The sequence below is a fragment of the Pleuronectes platessa genome, chromosome 16 (genome assembly GCF_947347685.1).
Source record: "Pleuronectes platessa chromosome 16, fPlePla1.1, whole genome shotgun sequence".
In the NCBI taxonomy this organism is placed as follows: Eukaryota; Metazoa; Chordata; class Actinopteri; order Pleuronectiformes; family Pleuronectidae; genus Pleuronectes; species Pleuronectes platessa.
Genome location: NC_070641.1, coordinates 13,419,001 through 13,439,491, shown reverse-complemented (window position 1 = coordinate 13,439,491; position 20,491 = coordinate 13,419,001). Strand labels below are relative to the sequence as shown.

Sequence of the window (20,491 nt, the reverse complement as noted above, 5' to 3'; positions counted from 1 at the left end):
AATAAACATGTAGGATCAGCTACAATGTTGCATGATGGTCATGCCATTGTTTTGCTTGATATCACACAGCTATGTGAAACTGTAACAGTGCATACCCATTGATGTCATCCCTGCAAGAGCCATGGACGCATGGGCTGCTGCCACACTCGTCCACCTGGGAGTAACAGTAAGGGGGCTTAAAGCCAGCAGGACACTGGCAGTGAAAGCCATTCTCCTCATCCACACATGTCCCCCCATTCCGACAGGGGCCGGAGGCACACTCATCTATCTCCACATTACACTTGGGACCTGGCAGAGGAGATAAGAAACATAATCCAAAAGTGTTAATCACTCTTTCCAACAAGGATTTATTTTGTTCATATCGTATTTGAACTTCTATTTTCAGAGTGCCTTACCAGTGAAGCCAGGTTTGCAAACACAGTCATAGCGGTTGATGCCATCTTTGCAGATGCCATAGTCACATGGGTTACTGGAACAATCATCAAAGTTGATCTCGCAGTTTGTGCCTGTTTTGACAAAGAAATAGGATCAATTATAATTTAAACATTTAGCATAGGAGAAAATGTATAATTACAACATAATGATATTATCAGTCCAAATACAGGTATTACCCTCAACGGCATTGTGAGCATACAACAGACTTTGGCCTGGAGTTGTAATAAATTATCTATAAATAAAAAGGTGTATATGGAGTGTTTCCTGTTACCTGAGGTTCCATGTTGGCACTGGCAGATGTACTTGTTGACCAGGTCGACACACTTGCCTCCGTTCTGACAAGGGTTGCTATGGCATTCATTGAGCTGGTTCTCACAGCGATAGCCGGTGTAGCCAGCATCGCAGTTACAGCTGTAGCTGGCAATGCCATCTACGCATGTACCGTGGTGGCATGGGTCGGGCTGGCAGTTATTAATATTACTCTTACAGAGTGTTCCTTCATAACCTTAAAGAGGAAAAAAACATAAACGGAGATTGATGTTAAGTAGGATTGGGAAAATGTATTGAGATTTCATATCATCACAAATAAAAGTCCCAAAAAGAAATGTATATATTTCGCAATATATATCCTGTTGTCCCAATACCCTGACAACTTTTTATATTAAAATGATAACATAATTATATAACCATCCTATTCCACCCTTTGTACTGCAGAGGGCGTAATTGCCTCTGTCGTAAAAACAGTCTCCTGGGTCCTACACTCCTTAAAGACGGCAGACAGGATAGAAAGTGCTCCACCTGCATTTAAGTTAAGGGTGTGACAGTATTTTGGGCTTTCCTTCAAAATGTTGGGGAAATTATGAAAATGTTGCTGACACGATGAAGCCTGTAAAAATGGTATGAGCATGTTTCTACCATAAAGATATAACAAAGGAAAAGGACGGAAAAACTGTCACTAGACCAAACAAAAAACTACACTGCTGTGATAATTCTTTTCCATTCCCACAGAAAAGCAATCAAGCTAGAAATAACTAAAGCAAATGGCAACTTCATTGAAACCATCCTGAGCTACAGTATATCTAGCGCTCATTATGAGGGAGCGCTGGGAGACGACTGGCTACGTCCTGCAAACCCTCCGCTTGTTTGAATGGCACATTGGTGCTAACATTGCAAAATTTCTTGAATTGCCTGATGGAAGCTGGACAGACTATTTCCCAACACTGCTGTGGTGACACGCACTGCCAGAAATATGGATAATTGTCAGTTGCACAATAAGTGAATATTCAAGTGTTCAGCCCAGTTATTTTGCTGATCTTGCCCTGGATTAGTTTGTATATCAGTAGTAACTTTCAGCTATATCTGAATGTGTTCATTTAATTTACTTTAATCATTTATTCCATTGTTCTCTTATAGATTTCTTCAATTATGTTTTTTAAGTGTATTAAGGGTAACGTTTTCCGAGAATTTTAAATGTTTCTCTTTTCCCCCAGTCTGTTGACTAAATTTCCCTCGGGATCAATAAAGTATCTATCTAACTATCTATCTATCTATCTATCTATCTATCTATCTATCTATCTATCTATCTATCTATCTATCTATCTATCTATCTATCTATCTATCTATCTATCTATCTATCTATCTATCTATCTATCTATCTATCTATCTATCTATCTATCTATCTATCTATCTATCTATCTTCCAATTTTTCTTTATAAAACCTAAGTAATAAAACCTAAGTTTTGGGATCTGATCAATGTGGTTTCCATGTCGACGGTGTCTGTGTGCTAAGTGTTGGTTTGTGTGGCATGTGTGCAGCCCAGTGCTGAGTTGGGCAGAGCTGTAAAGAAGGGCCCTACACAGGCCTCCCAATTCTGCTTTTGTTCTCAGTGGTGGAAGTAACAATGGACTGCACCACGTCAAACAGGGCCACTTCACTCAACACAAGGGGCCCACAAACACTGGGAATACCAAGCAGCTGGCCACTGAAACAATGAAGCAGGCTCCTCCGTAGGCACAGGTCCAAACAAACATGCTAAATATCAATATATATGAATATATAAATATAAAAATGCTGGTCAGACATGCAGACTATGTGACTAACTTGATTTTATCTCGTTTTATTTAGCTTTTATACATGGAAATGGATGGATGTGAAGGAATGAGTGTGAAGATTCAGCATAAGGGGGTGTGTGGGGGTTTAGCAGATGAACAGATGTCGAGGTGATGACCAAGGATTTTTTCTTAGCAACTGCTGGTCCTCAGTGACCCCATGATCCTGAGAGCCGATGAGGGAAAGTGGGGGATTAGGGGCCTCAAGTCAGTCTGCTTCGCCAGCAGACATCCAGAGAAATAGCTGACCCCCCCAAAAACACTGAACACTTAACAAAGACCAAACAAGGCCCAACAAGTGTTTAAGGCGCATCTGCCCGTCTGTCTGAGAAGACGTCTTGAGCTTTGTTCTGTCTAACAAACTCCACTTACAACTATGAAGTACAGAAGCCCTTACCTTCAGCACAGCGACACTCAAATCCATTGGGCCGGTCGTAGCATTTTGCTCCATTCTGGCAGGGTGTGCTGGCGCACTCATCTATGTCGATCTGACACATGGTGCCGGTAAACCCTGGGACATGCAAACACATAGGTGAAGGGTCAGTAAGAAAGTCCAGAAGAAGAGGCCACACTCAGGTCAGAGGACAGTTCTATCTCTTCTTAGAAGGGCAGAGGTCTTTGACAAGGTTGGGATTGAGCGTCTCGACTGGTTAAGGACATGTCCTCTGTGCACTTGGACCAGCACTGGGATGACCACAACAAAATGCAATAGAAAAACTGTGACCTTGATGATGTGCACATAATGTAGATCTGAAAATAAATGAATAGAGTGTCTGGAAAGGCAAATGCCACTTATTCGGCTTCAGCTCCGATCAGGTTATGGCACATTTCAGAGTGTCTGCACAATTCTTACACTGGAGTGGTCCGACACTGGGTGATATAAAATTACATGGAATGTGTGGAGAAACATTATTAGTTATTGTTATTATTATGTCAAATCGACTAGCTTGAGAAGCTTGAGAAACTAAACAGGCTTGAAATCAGTGGGCACGGTGCCCAGACATGGGTGAATTGGTGCATTGGTAGCACACCGCTCAGTTGATTAACAGTGTCAGGATGGTCTGTGTGTTGGTGCTTGGGGTGCTAAGGAGGGGGTTAGAGGAGACAACGGGATTGTTTTCTCTTTTGGAGAACACCCCCTCCTTCCTGCATCAGCTCCACTGGCTGAATAGCTAGATGGGGGGTGGAGGGGGCACGTCTGTCCCAGATGTAAATTGCGGACCTGGAAAAGAATCTCATTAGCAGGACTGCTGTTCCCCCCCCACCACCAGGGTAGGATGAGGGAGACTGCTGTCCCTTCCACATTCCACAGAAGAGGGGAGCGGGGGTCACAATAGTGTCTTTGTTCAGGCAAGAGGATAGGCAGCCTTTTGGGTCTGGCTTTTTTTATAACAGTGGTGGCTCTAAACACCAGAAGGCAAAAGTAGCAAGGGCGTCCCTCCCTCCTCTGGTTCTGGGGACATTTAAACTTTGGCTTTGTGTTCTTACAACTTTCGCCGACACAGAAACAGAGTGGTTAACAGGGATAGAAATAAACACACTGGAAGGGAAAAACGAGTCAGAAAAGGGGTCACCTGGTTGGCAGGTGCAGGTGAATCCGTTGACCATGTCCCGACATATGCCATCATTCACACACGGGTTGCTCTCACAGTCATCCACGTCAATCTCGCAGTAAGTCCCCATGTAGCCTAGAAGACAGAAGTTCCAACCGAATCAACATACGCTCTTGCAGCTGAACACAAGACAGTTATGTACAGCACATTGTTTTGGCCTGCATGGTGTGTTTGCGATTTTGTATACACTTTGCGAGAGAGAGCATCCCTACTGTTCCCACTCATATGACCTAAAGTCACCACACCCTACTGTCCATAGGCCATAACCCTTCTCTGGGTCAGTGTCCCATACACCAGATGCATGTTATACATTCTTTGTCAGCAAACTATGGAGGGCTCCTTCATTGAGGTTAAGCAGAGTGTGGATCAGAGTGCTGCCCCTGGGGAGAGGCTAGCGTGGAATCAGAAATAATCAGCCGCTCCACATGAGCTTTGCCAGGCTGGCTGATGAAGAGGAGGGTGAAGAGGAAGGGCCTGTCTCTGGAAATGAAGGGGGAGGGAGAGAGGCTCTGGGAAAAGGCCTCTTTCCCTCTCTGTGTGTATGAGGGGTGCAAAGTGGAGCACAGAGGGGCCCTATTGTTCCCCTCCATTCCCACCACTCTACCACTCATTAGTATTCACAGCACACTCCTCCCCCTAACTGCTCGCCCTCTCTCACATCCAGTCCTATAGACACAACTCCCAGCTCTAATTTGTATAGTTCCCAAAACCCCAGGATGCATGTAGGACTGTGCGTGAGAGTTTTACTGTGTTTTTGTTACTGAGTGTCCAAACCATCACTTAGTCCAAGCTAAGACTCTGTCTGGCTGTACAGTGCATTGAGTGTAGAGAAGTGCCCCCATACCCCAAATGTTAATGAGAATGTATTACATAACAGTCTGCCCCGGCAGTCAGTATGGCAGCCCTGCAGATAATGCTTCTTTAGAAGGTCAGGTTTAAATAATCAGTGGTTCCATTGGTCTCGGGCTGTACCGTGTGAATGACACCAGGGTGAATTGAGGCTCTCCGGATTGTTTTGTTGTTGCTGCTGAGATTGGATGGGTCTGTTTACCTGGCATACAAATACAGGTGAACTCTCCGATCCGGTCCAGGCAGGTGGCGTCGTTCTGACAGGGCATGGACAGGCATTCGTTGATGTCGATCTCACAACGGGGACCAGCGTAACCCCGACCGCACTGACACTGGAAGGAGCCCTCAGTGTTCACACATTTACCAAAGTGCTCACACGGGTTGGCACCTGTGGGCAGAAGGCTGAGGATTAGTAGATGACCAACACTAATTAAACTGCTCTCTTTTGTCTCATAAATAGTATCCCTTTATTCAATATATTGAATGTTTTTACTCAATGTTTGGTTAAATGCAGCAGCCCCAGCAGTAACTAATTTGTACCACAGGAGACAATAAAGAAGCCTTCACCTTAACACTCAAACAAAAGCTGAAGCAAGAGTAAATTAATCCGGCACTGACAAATGACTCACCAATGGAACACTCATCCATGTCCTGGTTGCAGGCACCACCTACGAAACCAGCAGGACAGGTACAAATGGCACGGCCGTTGAGCGGGTTTGTGTCACACACTGCCCCCTCATTGCAAGGGTTGCTCACACAGGCATCATCAAGATGGCACAGCAAACCTGAGGTGGAAGCACAGGGACAAAATCCATGTCAGTTACCCAACAACTTAGCTGCCAGGAATGAGAGGGACATTTTGACAAACCCACTTACCCGTCTTTCCAACTGGGCACTCGCAGAAGAAGGAAGCCACACGGTCGTGGCAGGTGGCACCGTTGAAGCAGACGGCTATGGCGCAGTCATCAATGTTCTCGCTGCAGTCGTCTCCGGTCCAACCATTGACGCAGACACAGGTATGGCCACCGATGGTGTTGAAGCATGTGCCCCCGTTATGACAGGCGTTTGGTTGCATGAGACACTCGTTGACGTCCTCAGCACAGTATTGCCCTGGAGTTGCAACATGACAAATAATGTCACACAGACTTGCCACCGTACATACATGTTCAAGTTCATTTGATAAAAAGATCTGTACCTGTCCATTCTGGTAGGCACTGGCAATTGTAGGTATTGACTCCATCCACACATATCCCTCCATTCATACACTTGTGTTGTGGACAGTCATCCACATTATTCTCACAGTTGTGTCCCTCAAACCCTGAGACGGATGGAGAGAGAGAGGGAGAAGACTTACGGACACAGTTACAACGGTTTTTCTGTTTATTAAACATCGTTGGCCCCTGCTCCAGAGTCCAAACATTTATACTGATAGCCTTGAGTAATTTCTCCCACAGTATATGAAGTGAGGGGCAACGTGGGCAGTAAAAGGTTCAGGGGTGTCTGATTGTTTACATCTTCACATGACGGTTCCCATACGATGTCAGTAGCAGCCGTGACTCCTGACTGCCTCAGAGGTCTACACTCCCTGCAGTGTTTGCTTGTTTTATAATCTCTCACAGTTTCAATGACTTCCTCTCTGGCAAGAGACATTTCCTGCCAGCTCCCCAGTGGGAAACCAGGAGGCCCATAAAGTAAATTCCTTCTGTTGTGAACAGAGTAATGTAGAGTAGGAGTGCAGGCGGGCTGCCTCTTCAACTCTCCCACCATACCATCTCCCATCAGCAGCTATTAATAGCAGACAGGAAGCTGACCTGGGACAGAAAGCGTAAAGCACTAACAGCTACGTCATCAGGCTGAGAAAACCTGTATGCATTTAGCCCCACGCTGAGGGCCTGGGAAAACAGTGGGCCTGCTGACTGACTTTGAGTTAGTGTGTATGTGCATGTTTTATTATGCTGCAGAGAGCTGTCTTACCTGGTAGGCAAGCACACTCATAAGAATGGTCACTGGTCTGTCGACAAGTGCCTCCATTAAGGCATTGAGACGGGGCACAGGGCAGGGTGGACACCTCACACGTGCGCCCGCTGTATCCAGGTTGGCACTGACAGCGGAAGGACCCTTGGGTATTAATGCAGAGACCCCTGTTGAGGCACACGCCAGGCTTTCGGCACTCATCAATGTCGTTGCGGCAGTTCTTTCCCTGGAAGCCAGGTGGGCAGGAACAGTTGTACTGGTTATTCCAGTTGGCACAACGGGCGCCGTTGGCACAGGGGCTAGTGGCACAGGCATCAATGTTCCCGCAGTCTTGGCCTGGAGAGTAAATAGTGAATTGTGTTCAGTCAATTAAGGTACTTTTAATTTCTATTAACAGATATGATCTTCATAATGAAAGCAAATTCTGTACCTCTGAACCCTCTCTGGCACACACAGGAGTATTGTGGGAGACCATTTACCACCTGGCTCTTGCAAGCGGCTCCATTCAGACATTGTGATCGATGGCAGGGATCCAGGTGCTGACAGACAGGACCAATGAAGCCGGGACGACATCTGAACAAACACATTTACACACATGAAAACAAGGAAACTGGTCAAAAGCTGACACACTAAGCAATTAAAGAAAGCTGTGACACTCTAACTGTAGTGGAGACATCATCGTCTAGGTTTAACAATCAAGGCCCAATGAGACCCTGGCAAGGCCTGTGACCTGACTCATGCCTTGGCATGAACAGTGCTTCTGGGCCCTGGGATGCATTTGTATTTAAACAACAACAAGTAATAACCATGCAATGAATGGTTCATGAAATGAGATGCTCATCCAGTACACTCACAAACAAACTTCAAAATATGAAGATGGAGGGAGGCCATCTTCCTGTGTCTTAAGAGGCAAACACTTTCCAGCTGGAAAGCTTCAGTTTTCTCCATGGCGGCAAACATTCCTGCACTATTACAGTTTTTTCCGCACCTCAGCTTTTGTTTCTGTTCTTGTAAGAACACACCCAGAAACAGCAGACTGGAAACTTAACATTTGCCAACAAATGTGGACATGAGAAAAATGGGGACTCCACACAGTACATGCATAAAGCGAATAGGAGAACCAGATAGAGTTTTTGAATGAAGACATACTCCTTCCAATAACTGTATTTTGATAGGAAATCTGACTATCTGCATTATCTTGACAGTCTTCCCACATGGTGGTTTCCAAACGATGCTACTGTTTTAGTCTTATTATGTATTTGTATGTATATAGCTATACAGGTGTGAAACAACTGGATTAGTATGTCTTAGAATGATTATGGATTAGCCTCTTGAGTGCTTTCAAAACCCAGGTGACTTTAACTCAATACTGTGCCTGAACACATTCTGTGTAGACACAGGTGGAGCACTGGAGCTGCTGCTGCTGCTGCTCTGCTAACTTGCAGCTTCTGCTCCATGGGCTGTAAAGACATTGTGCAGGCTGGACCTAAACATGCTCCTCTAAGAGAGGATAAACATATAAAGAGAGATAAACATATAAACAGGGCTTCCTATAGCTCTCGTCAGGGGCCTTATGGGAGTTTAGGTAAGGTTTGGACTTACTCAGGAGGTCACTATGAGCTGGTAACTCTACACCAACAGTGGAGCCCCTGGCTGCGGACAAACCCCTTCTTCAAACAGGCTGTTTGATGCTGATGACAGAGCAGTGATGGCTGGGTTTTGGCCCACCCTTGGGCTCTGTCCTCTCATTCTTTGGAGAGGAACCCCGTGGGCGGGATCAACAATGGGTTTTCATCTTTTCTCCTGAACAGGAGCATTAACACTACTCTGGTATCAGTTCATCTTTTACTTTTTTGATTTTCCCTCCCTTTGAAAAAAAGCTAAAACAAAGCTAAAATAGTTTTCTGGCACTTGCCCCAGGCGGAGGCTGAAACGGCTTCAGGTCGGCTAAAGAGGATGAACAGATCTGGCTTTTCACTGAAATAGCCTGTTTTCTTTCTGAATAGAAAGCTCTGCCTCAGGAAAAATGGAGACTGCTCAGTTTTGTTTGGCTTTTTTTTCCAGCTTTACAAAGTCAATAATGAAATAGAGGAGCCACAAGACTAAGCATGAAGGAGCCAGACACACAGGCATATCCACAAGAATGTGCATACACACAGAAACTGTGCAAAAAAGTCAAATTCTCCAAAGTAGTAATTTGCTGGTATATAATAATTAATTAAACATAACAGCTATAAATGTCAAGGGAAAGATGAATTTCCCATGACCATGGCTACAGTACAAGGACCTCACTACAGTGTTGAAACTAGGTTTGGACGCTAAAGTTAAGCAACACTAGAGCTGAATTGTTGGGGGAGAGTTTGCACAGTTACTACAGCTACTCCTCCGTCTTCTAAAGCCCCCCTGAACGCCAGCTTGCCTTTCCCCCTAACAACCCCCTCCTCTCACGCGCTGAGAGGTCATATGTCAGAGGTCCCCCGTCTGATTGTGATGATAATGTCACGGCTGCAGGGAGAGTGGGGTGGGGCTGCTGTGCCGGAGGGAATGTCTTTAGAAGGTGGAATTGGTGGAGAGGGGGACGAAGAGGAGGAGAGAGCGGTCTAGTCCAGCAAGAATGTCATGTCATATTTCCTGTAATCCCTCGTCCCCTGCTCTAAAAACACTGCATGCGCTCCTAATGCACGGTCCCTGTTGCCCTAGCAACCTCGCAGACGAACAAGCAGGCCTGACACCCGACCAATCCCCCCGTCCCCTCACCACCCACCCCTGGTCCCCATGGCTATTTGTCATGGCTTGGCTGGGTTTATTTAGCGGCAAATTAAGTATGTCTGGAATCTAGGGTTTCACTAAAAAAGAAACACAAATGTGGCACAAAGAAGGCTTTGAAAAGAAGTTGCTTTTATAGAAAATACAATCAACTGACAGTCAAGTTCTTCTGGAGCTGATCTGCACTGTGGACATTTGTGGACGGAAGCCAAAGAGCTACAGGTTTTCTAAACAGTCTATATTTTTCATCATGTAGGCTGTTGTGACTCTATGTGGACAGAGAATAACGTACCACTCATTCCAAGAAGTACTGTGTGTCCAAGTGCATGTTGATGTGGCACTACAAAAACTAAAATACTAGCTCAGCTATGAGAATGAATAGTGTTGGTAAATATTTGTGTGCATTAGATGATGTCTGTGGCTAAGAACGACAATAGTAGTTATGTCTGATAAATGATTTGTCCACCCTTACAAATTCACAGTGAACTGAGAAGCCAAAACACACATTCTTTTGTCTAGACCTGACTAACTGCCAGCATGCTACTCCCATAACACACAAATCTCAGTGCTATCAGTGCAGAGACTGTGAGAGACGCGAAACTTGGTCCTGGTGCACATGAGAGCCTCCTTATCAGGCTCTTTACAACCTTGTGGATTCCGCACCCTCTGGGAACAGCAGGGCCGGACCTGTGCCTTCGCCGTGGCCCACCCTTAGTTGTGGCGGTTGTACAAAGCAGGTGCAGGCTGCTGTTGTGCAACGGGCCCCTGAGTCATATTTAGTGAGTGTTGACTTCTGACCTTAGAGGAAGAGAGTGCAGCAGATGAGGGGGAGGTCTTTGGGTGCAGCGGAGGGAATGGCGAGAGTGGGTAATCTCTCCGCGTCAACGCATATGAGGGGTTTGGCCAGCTGCTGCCATGCATCTGTCCACATCTGTCAGTGCACCTCTGGGTGTCTGGCATTTACGTCTCCTGCCAGAGTTTTAAGCCAAAGCAACTGTGCCGTGTTGCCCATGGGACTAGTCCAGCAACCAACACACCCACGCTCTCACACAAGGAACATTTCACACCACTCGAAAGATGTGGTCATCCGCCTACAAACACATGCATTAACAGTTCCTCTTAACACACTTTTGAAGATTGTTACACAAAGGCACCACTGCAACAAAGCAAACACATGCAACAATCACTGCACACCCAGACACAAAGAAAAGAGACTTACAACCATCCTCAGCGTCTGAGGGAGGGTAGGACTGTGAACCCATAAAAGAAGAGATCCATTGAGGAAATTATAAAATGCTGTCAAACATTTGATGAAGCAGAGTTTAAAAAGCAAACGATATTATAAAACATTATCGACATGTGACATTTCTCAGTTCTGCATCAAGTTGGAGGATCCCCCTGACCGTTTGATTTATGTACAAGTGAGGTCTGTCACCTGTACGTGTGTAACACAATGCCAGTTTTCCTGCTTTCTGGGTCATTGAAGCAGGGTAACCTGAGCTCATCCTCTCCTATACAATAGCCGCTACTCTGCAAGAGGTCAGAGGGCGACTCACCTGCCAACAAAGAGTCTGTAATCTCGGACATGGTTCATACACACTGTCATGGTCCACAAAGCGACAAGTATAGAGGAGTCTTCCTATCTCACAGGGCATTTCCTAAGACAAACAGAGGGGAGGAGCTACAACACAACTCCCATCGGTTTTAATTTCCACGTCTGTTTTGCATGGGAACTTCTAGGAAATTCTGTCAGGCCCGATGCTGCTGGAAAAGAAAAATATTGGGGTCTTGGAAATCCTTTCAAAAGCGTCTCTTTCTCTGAACACAACCCTCTTGTCCCTACCACCCCCCTGTCCTACCACGGGCGACCAAGAATCAGCTCTACTGCTTTATTTGAGTCCGCACTGACACTGCACTGCCAACAGAAGCCCATCCGACCCCCCCCCCCCCCCCCCCCCCCCCCCCCCCCCCCCTTCCAACAGCCTCCTCTGCTCTCCTCAGCCTGGCTCTCCCTTTCTCAGCAAAGAGCCAGATTGGGGGTTGGGGAGTGTTTTGTGGCCCAAATAAAAGAGCTAAAGTAGTCAGAACTCCTTTGTATAAAAGTGTTTGGGGGGAGGTTGGAGGGGGGGGGGGGGGCAGTGACCCAAACAGCTAGTCTTTCAGGCCCGAGCTTACACGGACCAACAGGCCTGGGCTGTAGCCTGGCAACAGTAACCCATGGTGAGAGAGAGAACCGGAGTGAGCGAGAAGGGCTGATGAGGGACAGGGTTTCGTGAGGACAGTTGGAGGACATCGGAGGACTGATCCCCTACATACGCAGGTAGCACTGAGCACTGTCCCGGGCCAATTCAGTCTGGTAATTGAGTACAATCACGTCCAAAAGGGATGTGTGTTTCTCAGTGCAAAGTTTGTTTCAACAATTGTGCTAAGACACACAATGGAGGTATTGAAATCTCCAGAGGGAGGTTTCCAGAGCACCCCCTGAGCATGAATATTAAACATGTGAATACAAGGACATTTAACTTTCTCCGGCTGAAAAGCAGTAATGAATCTGGCCAAATGGCATGGGAGGCTGTCAGTGCATCCTTCTCACCTCTGATAGCCCCTCAATGCTCAGATCTACATGTATAAGGATATTAACGAAGAATGGAAATGTGGAGCATTTCCTTGGCAGTGAGAACTGCGGAGCTCTGCCGCATGAAGAGAATGAAACTTGTTGCTAACTGCTCGGTTATACTGCTTTAAAAAGGCCGAACAACAGCATGTCATTTTTACGTCTGTAGTTTATATTCTATCCGGACAAATTCGCCTCTGGTGTCTAACACATTTTTGGAAGAATCCTCCCTGACATTTTTCATATGCATTTGCCCATGACCACATTGCATGAGTCCCAGAGTCGGGGTCTTTCAAAGCTTTCATTCTCCTCTGAACTCCACCACAGAAACCACACCCAACCACCTAAACTAAACCAGATTTCTGTGCAACTTTGAATTGAAATTTAAAAAGACCCTATCCCAAACCGAGCATGAAAGACTAACTACAATTTCCACTCCAACGTTTTCTCTCAAGTTGCCTTAACTAAAAACAAAAACACAATGTGACAGAAATATCTCAGGGCCTCTAATGACTTGCTATTCGTGTCACGGCAAACATTTGCTGCACAATGAGTGTGGATTAAATAGAACTTCAACAATATCTGATAAACCACACTCCAGTTTAATCATGTTGACAGAATACGTCTACAGCCTGACGGAGACCAGGAGACTCTCACATGCTAAAAGAATAAGATTTGTTTGTGAGGGACTGGCAAAGGTTCTTAGTGATAAGTTAAGTTGAACGCCAAGAAAAGAGCCAGAGAATGTCCATTATCTCAACTGCTGTCACTCAAGGAAGTACTAGAGATGTTTTACAAGGGTGTGGGCCAGTGTACCAATGAAACATTTCATAAATCTAAAACTAGCATTGTTGCTTTAGTTATTTGATCTGCTTGAGGAAATCAGGTCAGCTGAGTCAGCATGAATTCAATTTTTTAAAATTCATTTAAGGAATTCAATGTCTTTTAGAGTTCTTTTAACTGAATACTATCTTTTAATATTTGTAATTTCTGAATTTTTGAGTGTGCTCGGATTTATTTTTGCAGCCCTGGCAAAGCAACTAATCTATAAACAAAGTTATTAATTGAGGCAAAGTAGTATAATGAAAGTTTTTCATTAAGACATGTTACCACTGGCAAAATACTGCCTGGTTAAAATCAAGACGTCTGTGGAAAGTGTGCTTAGTGGAAAAGTGGATGCCTTTTCCTGAATCATTTAATGACGGACCCATCCCTTCCTCTTCTAAAATGAGGGAGCGCCTCTGGAAATTCTGCTGACAGACCTCAGTTATTCCAATCAGGTCTGCCTGAATGTCTCCTCAGAGGTCACAGTCTCCCGGATAAGAAGGAACAGCCAGGGGATGAGACTTCAGAGACAGAGCTTATCCCTACATAAGTATGTGGTTCAGACATACATTGACTCCAGAAAGAATAATAACGCACAAATTCCAACTGAAGCATCCTGTGCCAACTCACCATAATAGCAAAACTGACATTTACTATCACACAGTATGAGTTTCCTGATGTGACATGTGAGTGAGCCCACACTTTCATTTAAATGTCCACATACTTTGATCTGTGACTTCCAAGTAATAAAGGCTGAGGCAATTTCAGCACCACGTAGCCATGTGGTGAGAGGTGGGATAATATCAAATTAAGCAGTAGAAGAGAAAAGTTGAGAAGCAAGGAGACCCGGGGTGCACACACTAAGCTGCATAAGCTTTGATAAGACAGGATCTGCGTAGCAGGGAGGTCAGAAGGCACCACTTCCTGTGATGGAGCCTGGGAACCACAGCTCCATGTCGCCAGTCATGACCCAGAGAGAAGAAGCCACAACAAAAACCAAAGCATCCTCTCTATGATGGTGTAACCTCTTGGCCGGAGAGCACTCATCTCCACATGGACATGACCACGGTCCCCTGTCATATACGTCTATATAACTACCGGGTCTGCAAAGCCTCAGTTTGCCTGGATAATGGCACGGCGATGGCTCCATCTGTCTGTCAGGGCAGCGTGAGTGATAGAGGCTACGTATAGCCTTGCAAAAATGCAGAGTAACTAATTGCAAATCAAACAAGTCATTCTAAACATCCCATTTTCAGTGAGACTAGGCTGACAGTATTGTTAGAGGCATTCCTGAAGGGGCTACCAGGGTGAATGGATGAGAGGTATGGACAATAACCTGAAAGCACCAGTGGGGCAGGAGGAATCTTAGTAAGCATTCCTTTCTAATCCACCATAAAGATGCCAAAGAAAACACCAGCCCTGAGGTTCTCTCTGCTAAGCTAACAATCTAATGTGTTTCTCTGTGCCTTGGCATGTGTGTAGATTCCCACTCTTTAGTGAGCTGTGTTTTTCAGAAATGCATTTTTCCTCTGATTTTGATAAAAGAGTCCAATTGCCATTAGGTTGTGCTGCATTTCCCGAAATTGTAATCTCTCCTGGGAAAGTGTTATTCTGAGAGTATGTTTTTTTTCATGAAGGGGGTAGATAAAAACGGAAAAACAGCGCTGGACAATGTCTGGACAGGCTGCTCCCTATCAGAGTCACAGATGTCCTCCTTAATCATGTTCTAAGAGGCTGGGAGTCAGGGTCATGACAAAACACTCACTATTTATATGGAGACTCTGCTAGTGAGGGCCAAGGGCAGAGCATCCATAAAGACGACCACTGTATCCATCTGAGGGCCTCGCACAGCAGAGAAGCCTCACATTTATTTCCCCATTCGCTTTTAGGGGATCTGAGAGGAAAGGGTTACTCATAATCTGCCACTGTGTTGGGGGGGGGGGGGGGCAGAGGATGAGCCGCCATAGCTGGGACAACACGCAGAGAGAGAGAGAGAGTATACGTGTTTCGCTGCTGCACTGTGAGAGAAGCAACATGTGCAAGAGGGGCTGAGAGCTACCAGCTTCATTCCACCACGAGCTTGTCTCTCACAGTATGGGGGCAGCTGACTGCTCAATGGCAGCACCTGGCCCTATGCTTCCCCTTTGTCCAGATCTGACTTCACTGGATTACCATCACAACATCCACCAGCTGTCCTCTACGCAGCCTCACCCCCCCCCCCCCCCCCACCCACTCCCCTGCTTCCTACCCAGCCTCCCTCCACCCGGTCCCTACCCCCAGGCGGATCCCTCCAGCTGGATCCTCTCTGAATGACACCCTCTCAATCTGCCTAATTATCTCTCCTCTGGCCGCGCCGCCGTGGCCCTCTCTGCACCGCACGTTCTGCTCACAGGGCAGCGCTGAGGGGCCACTGAAGACACTTCAACAGGACTTCCTGACGATTAATCCTTCACTGCCAAGTTCAAAACTCTGGGTCACACTAAGCTCACAGAGAATATACTTAAAAAATATTAATGGTGCATCAAGTACTCGAGTGTCGTTCGATGCAAAGAAAATCTCACTTTACAAAGACAGGTTGTACTTTGGAACTGGAAAAACCAGCGAAGCTGGGATTTTCAGAGCTGGTGCATCTGAGCAACCTTATCTCCAGAGCAGACGTGCAGAACATCTCACTTACATGTTGTACTTATCTGAAGGCATCAAACAAAGCCTGGTTTGGTTAAATCAACCGTCCCACTAGTGCACACAAACGTGTTCACTGACTCATACACTGAGATTTTCGGAGCACAATACTTTAAACGGTTTCAAATTGGAACCTGCATGTGGAGAGGATTTTTGTGCAAAGTTGCTTTTTTTAATTTGAACACTTTAGTAAAAGGGAATGCAACCACTTATTCGTGGTATTTTGCAATCACAAGTGAAGGAATTAAATTGCTGACTTGCAGTTGCAGGAAGCGACTACAGCCAGTTAGTGCCTGCACTGGGAGCAGAGTCATGGAGCCTGGTTGGAGCAATCAACCCTTTCAGACTAGAAGCATTAACTAAGCTTTACCGGGTCACTGAAACAGATGACATGGGCATCAGAAAGTTTGTTCACTTGAACAGTTTCCAGAGGATTACTATTGTAATCCCCTATTAGCAACTCTGGACTGTAACTTTTACCCTGTCACTTGAGGAGGGGGTGAGGAGGAGGCAGACACAGAAACTGTCGAGACAGACTACCATGAGAACACTGGGATCTCTTTCATGTTACAGCCATAGTGTTGTGTTATAGCTGTGTTTGCCAACAAGACAGAGGATACATCGGTATCTGGGACAGTAACAATAGCAGCTTACCTCCCATCTACACGGTATTACTGTCACTTGTGAAGTCATAATGTAATAACACAGTGGCTGAGAAAGAAGCAGGAGCAGATGACCTATCACTGCACAGAACAATGTGTGTGCTTCTGTGCAACTGTGGTGATTTCTAGCAATGTTTTTTTTTTCAGTGGTTCTCCAAATTCCTGTCAAAGGCCTAAACGTGTGTATGTATATGCATTAGTTTCTGTTTTTCTATTCCGCACTGGCCTTGTTTCGCTGGGGCCTTTATTCGCTCCCTGCGTGGCTCTGTTCTGATGGTGCAGGGTTACAGCCAGGTATCTGGTGAAAGAAAGGATCTTTTCTGCTGTTTTGAATCTCCTGTTTCAGTGGGCTCCCAGTGGAAGGGGTGGGGTGGCTCCACCGATCACCTCAGTGTCGGACTGGTCTGACCACTCTAATGTGGCCACGCTCTGCTCCACTGCTCGGCCTGCTATGGGACTCTTTCTTCACTGTGTGCCATGACATTTGTCTCCCCTTCCATTAGAAAACCTCTCGCTTTGCACTTAAAGAGCTTCTTTTTCTTGGCACTGCACCAGCATAGTGACTACCAACTCCTATGTACCACACAACACGTGTACACAGCACAAAAGATGAATGAATCAAAGCATCTGCCAAAAATGATTCCCTATGGCGACATTATATCTGTAAATAATGGAGAAACTAAACAAAACATTAGATTACAATGTGGCAGTCGCTAACAGGAGAAAACTTATATATCTATACAACCTCAGACAAACTGTGTCAGACATTCTCCATAAAATTACACATTTACTCGCTCATCTTGGCTAATGATTGAAAAAAATGAGGCTGGTGGTTACTTGTTTCAGACTCTAGTTACACATTGGCTAGTGCATATATAAATTCTCATGTCTTATTATTTAGTTGTGAAAAGCGCATTCATGGTACTGGCCCAACTTTGACCCCTACTGTAGGGTAAATTGCTGGCCCAGTCCAATAAAATAATAAATCTGCCATTTTTAGAGGGAAGCAGCTGGCAACCACTGAGTCTTTTTTTGTTCTACAGATGACTGTATCGCCTCATCTGAAACACTGGGGGCTGTCTCCTCAGCTAAAAGGTTCTTTAAAAAAGGGCAAATGACCCCCAGGCAAGACACTGTAGGCTATTTAACTGGAGTATTGTACTAGGTTCCCACACACACCCCCCCCCCCCCCTCCCCCCCACTTCAAATTTGGAAAACAAAAGCTGCATCACTGCCAAAAGATGCAAGAGCTCAAAAATGCCCAAAGCAGGCGGGAAACGAAAGAAAGAACAGAAAACAATTACGTTGAATTGTTAAATTAAAGGACCTTTGAAATGAACTCACGATGCAAAGATAAACATCACGCTTTACTCATGTGCAGCATAATGACGTGATTTATGTCTGACAAAGCTCCGTAGCAGGTGCCGGAGATGAGTGTGGCAGCCAAACACGTCGAGGCGTGCTGATGCTCATCTGTGTGCGGCCTAATCAATTTGTGCCCGTCTTTCACCACTCTTATGGGAATGTTGTAAATTCACATCCAGTAGGATATGAGACTGCTTGTGAAACTGGGAATGAAACTCTACAAGGAAACCTTCCATAGCCAAGTGACAAATAACAGCAAGTGAACACACATTTACACACAAGGCCTCTGCTTTTGTCAAAAGGCTTTCATTAACTGAGAATATGAAGTATTGAGGAAGGAGGAACATTGGCCCACAAGTGTTATCCTGGCACGTGATGTTTTACTTACATGCATCGAGCAGATGAATCTATGCATGTCCCTCCGTTTTCACAAGGTCTGTGTTGATCCACGCAATGGAACCCTGTGGAAATTGGGAAAAAACTGTTAGAGAGGCAAACGATGGACAAATGATTGGATGGAATCAACTTTAACCCCCAAGAGAAACACCATTTTTCTGACAGTAAATTACAGTAAAACTGGGGTGAAAAGCCCCATTATCAGGGTCAGTGTCTGTGAAGGAAATCTTTGTTTTCAGTAAAAGATGGTGGAAAGGCTCCTTTATAGTCCCTGATACATTTTAAAACACAGATATCAGGCCTCGGCCACTTGTGCCATCTTGCAGACACACCCGCATGTTTGTTGTTTACTTCGTCAAAAGCAGATAAACCTTTGAGTCTCCTTGGTGGAGATACATGCTGACGTGTTGCTGAGATTTAATCTCTGCTTGGAAAACATTTGGTCTTAGAAACCTTCATTTATCTAACAGTCAATGCTCAGCCGCTTCGTGGGAACAGATATTCAGTTGCTTAGAAAGGCCTTTGTTCCCACAGAGCTCGGGGACTCCGGCTCATCGCCCGCTGCTTTAGGTTAAACAAATGTTCGCCTTCCTTCCCTCCTCCTGAACGGGCCCTACAGTAAATGCAGTTTTTTGGAAACTCGTGAGGTTAAACATCCTCATCGCTCAAGTCCACGCGTCTCATCCAAACGTGGAACCTCGTTCAGGTTTCGTTCACTCGCTGGAGCAGCACAGAACAGAGTCATCCCACTTTTTCCCACAGAGGAAAACCAATCAATGCGCTTAGGTGATAGCTAATTTGTTTTTAAATTGAATCCCCGTGGACTACAAGATGCTGTACAGTATTCAAATGTATCCACAAATAACGGTGTGCGCCTCTGTGCGTAATATTTTGACACGTGATGTGCGTAAAAACGTCCTATCGGTTATCTGTTGCTCTTTAATTATTCGTTGGAAAACTTTGATGATTTTTGATCAATTAGCTCAAACCGATGCATAAAACAGAAGATTAAAAGTTAAAGTTAAATCAAATTTGGCACAAAGATGACAGTGGTGGCCAGTCAAGTGATGTTGTGCCTATTTGGACCGGGACACTGGACATTGGATGGGGTGTCCAGTTTACACCCTACAAGTTGGAATATACTTTAATAAAAAACAACAAACTTACCATCACAAATATGCAGGAAAAATAAAAATGACAGAATAATCCATGGAATATTCCCTTCCATTTCGGTGGAAAAGTTTCCAGCGTTTCAAGTTGGTTCTTTCAGTAGAAATACATCCTTTGTTAAGTTCACATAAAAACAACGGCTCCAAAGTCGATGGGGGGTTTCTCATAAAGTCAGCCGGAAAGAGTCGCGTTAGTTCCCAATCCCGTGTTATCCTCCGCAGCTCGGCCACGGCTGCTGTGAGTCTTGGTTCGCCTCCTGAAACTTCTGCTAAACTTTTCCTGCCCGATGTGTCCCAGCGTCTCCTGTCCCCGCCCCCTTTGTCTCTCTCTGTCTCTCTCTGTCTCTCTCTCTCTCTCTCTTTCTCTTTCTCCTCCACACTGGATCGTCCCAGCGTCATCACCCCCACACCCCCATCACACACACACACACACACACACACACACACACACACACACACACACACACACACACACACACACACACACACACACACACAACCCCACACATACACACAACCCCACACATACTGAAAAGTTTGATGTATCCCACTCCCTGAATATTAAAAAAAGTTGGGACAGGAACATGCAGAGACCACAGTTCCACACATCATCAAGCTGCCCTGGGACAAATCTATCAACACTAATGGGCCCTTTCCTGCTTTATAAAAAACGCAGATTGACTGATGTAGCATATTTGACCCTTGCTTCAAAATCTGCACAGTTAATTTCTGTGGGTTAGAAATAACAGTCTTTGGAAAAGTAATGTTTAAGCTGCTGGACCCACAGTATTGACAAGGATCTTATAGGAGAGCCAGAAATCTGAAGAAAAAACTGTACCAAAAATCAGAAAAAAAGAAAAATTCTAGGACCACCTTCTATAAAAGTACTACATCTGGTAAAAATAAAGTTTATCTTTATTAAAAATAACTAAGTTTTATTGATAACTTTCACAAAAATGTGATTTCTCAGTAGGTTGTTAAAGTTGTAAACAGATTTTCTTTATTCATTGTGATCAGATACCTTGTGAAAAA

The 20,491-nt window shown here is 45.2% G+C and overlaps 1 protein-coding gene across 1 annotated transcript in view; it reads right to left on the bottom strand.

The window, feature by feature from the left end:
* notch3 (notch receptor 3) overlaps window positions 1–19,793 on the bottom strand; it is a 29,930-nt gene extending 10,137 nt beyond the window's left edge. The window contains exons 1-13 of the mRNA XM_053442772.1: window positions 19,458–19,793; window positions 18,283–18,355; window positions 7,411–7,553; window positions 6,981–7,316; window positions 6,202–6,324; window positions 5,883–6,116; window positions 5,636–5,791; window positions 5,209–5,394; window positions 4,119–4,232; window positions 2,942–3,055; window positions 707–940; window positions 396–506; window positions 96–288 (exon numbers count right to left, since the gene is read on the bottom strand). Of these exons, the coding sequence (XP_053298747.1) occupies window positions 96–288; window positions 396–506; window positions 707–940; window positions 2,942–3,055; window positions 4,119–4,232; window positions 5,209–5,394; window positions 5,636–5,791; window positions 5,883–6,116; window positions 6,202–6,324; window positions 6,981–7,316; window positions 7,411–7,553; window positions 18,283–18,355; window positions 19,458–19,518 (2,078 nt within the window). The 5' untranslated portion in view covers window positions 19,519–19,793. The remainder of the gene's footprint in view (window positions 1–95; window positions 289–395; window positions 507–706; window positions 941–2,941; window positions 3,056–4,118; window positions 4,233–5,208; window positions 5,395–5,635; window positions 5,792–5,882; window positions 6,117–6,201; window positions 6,325–6,980; window positions 7,317–7,410; window positions 7,554–18,282; window positions 18,356–19,457) is intronic.
* Window positions 19,794–20,491: the final 698 nt, after the last annotated feature.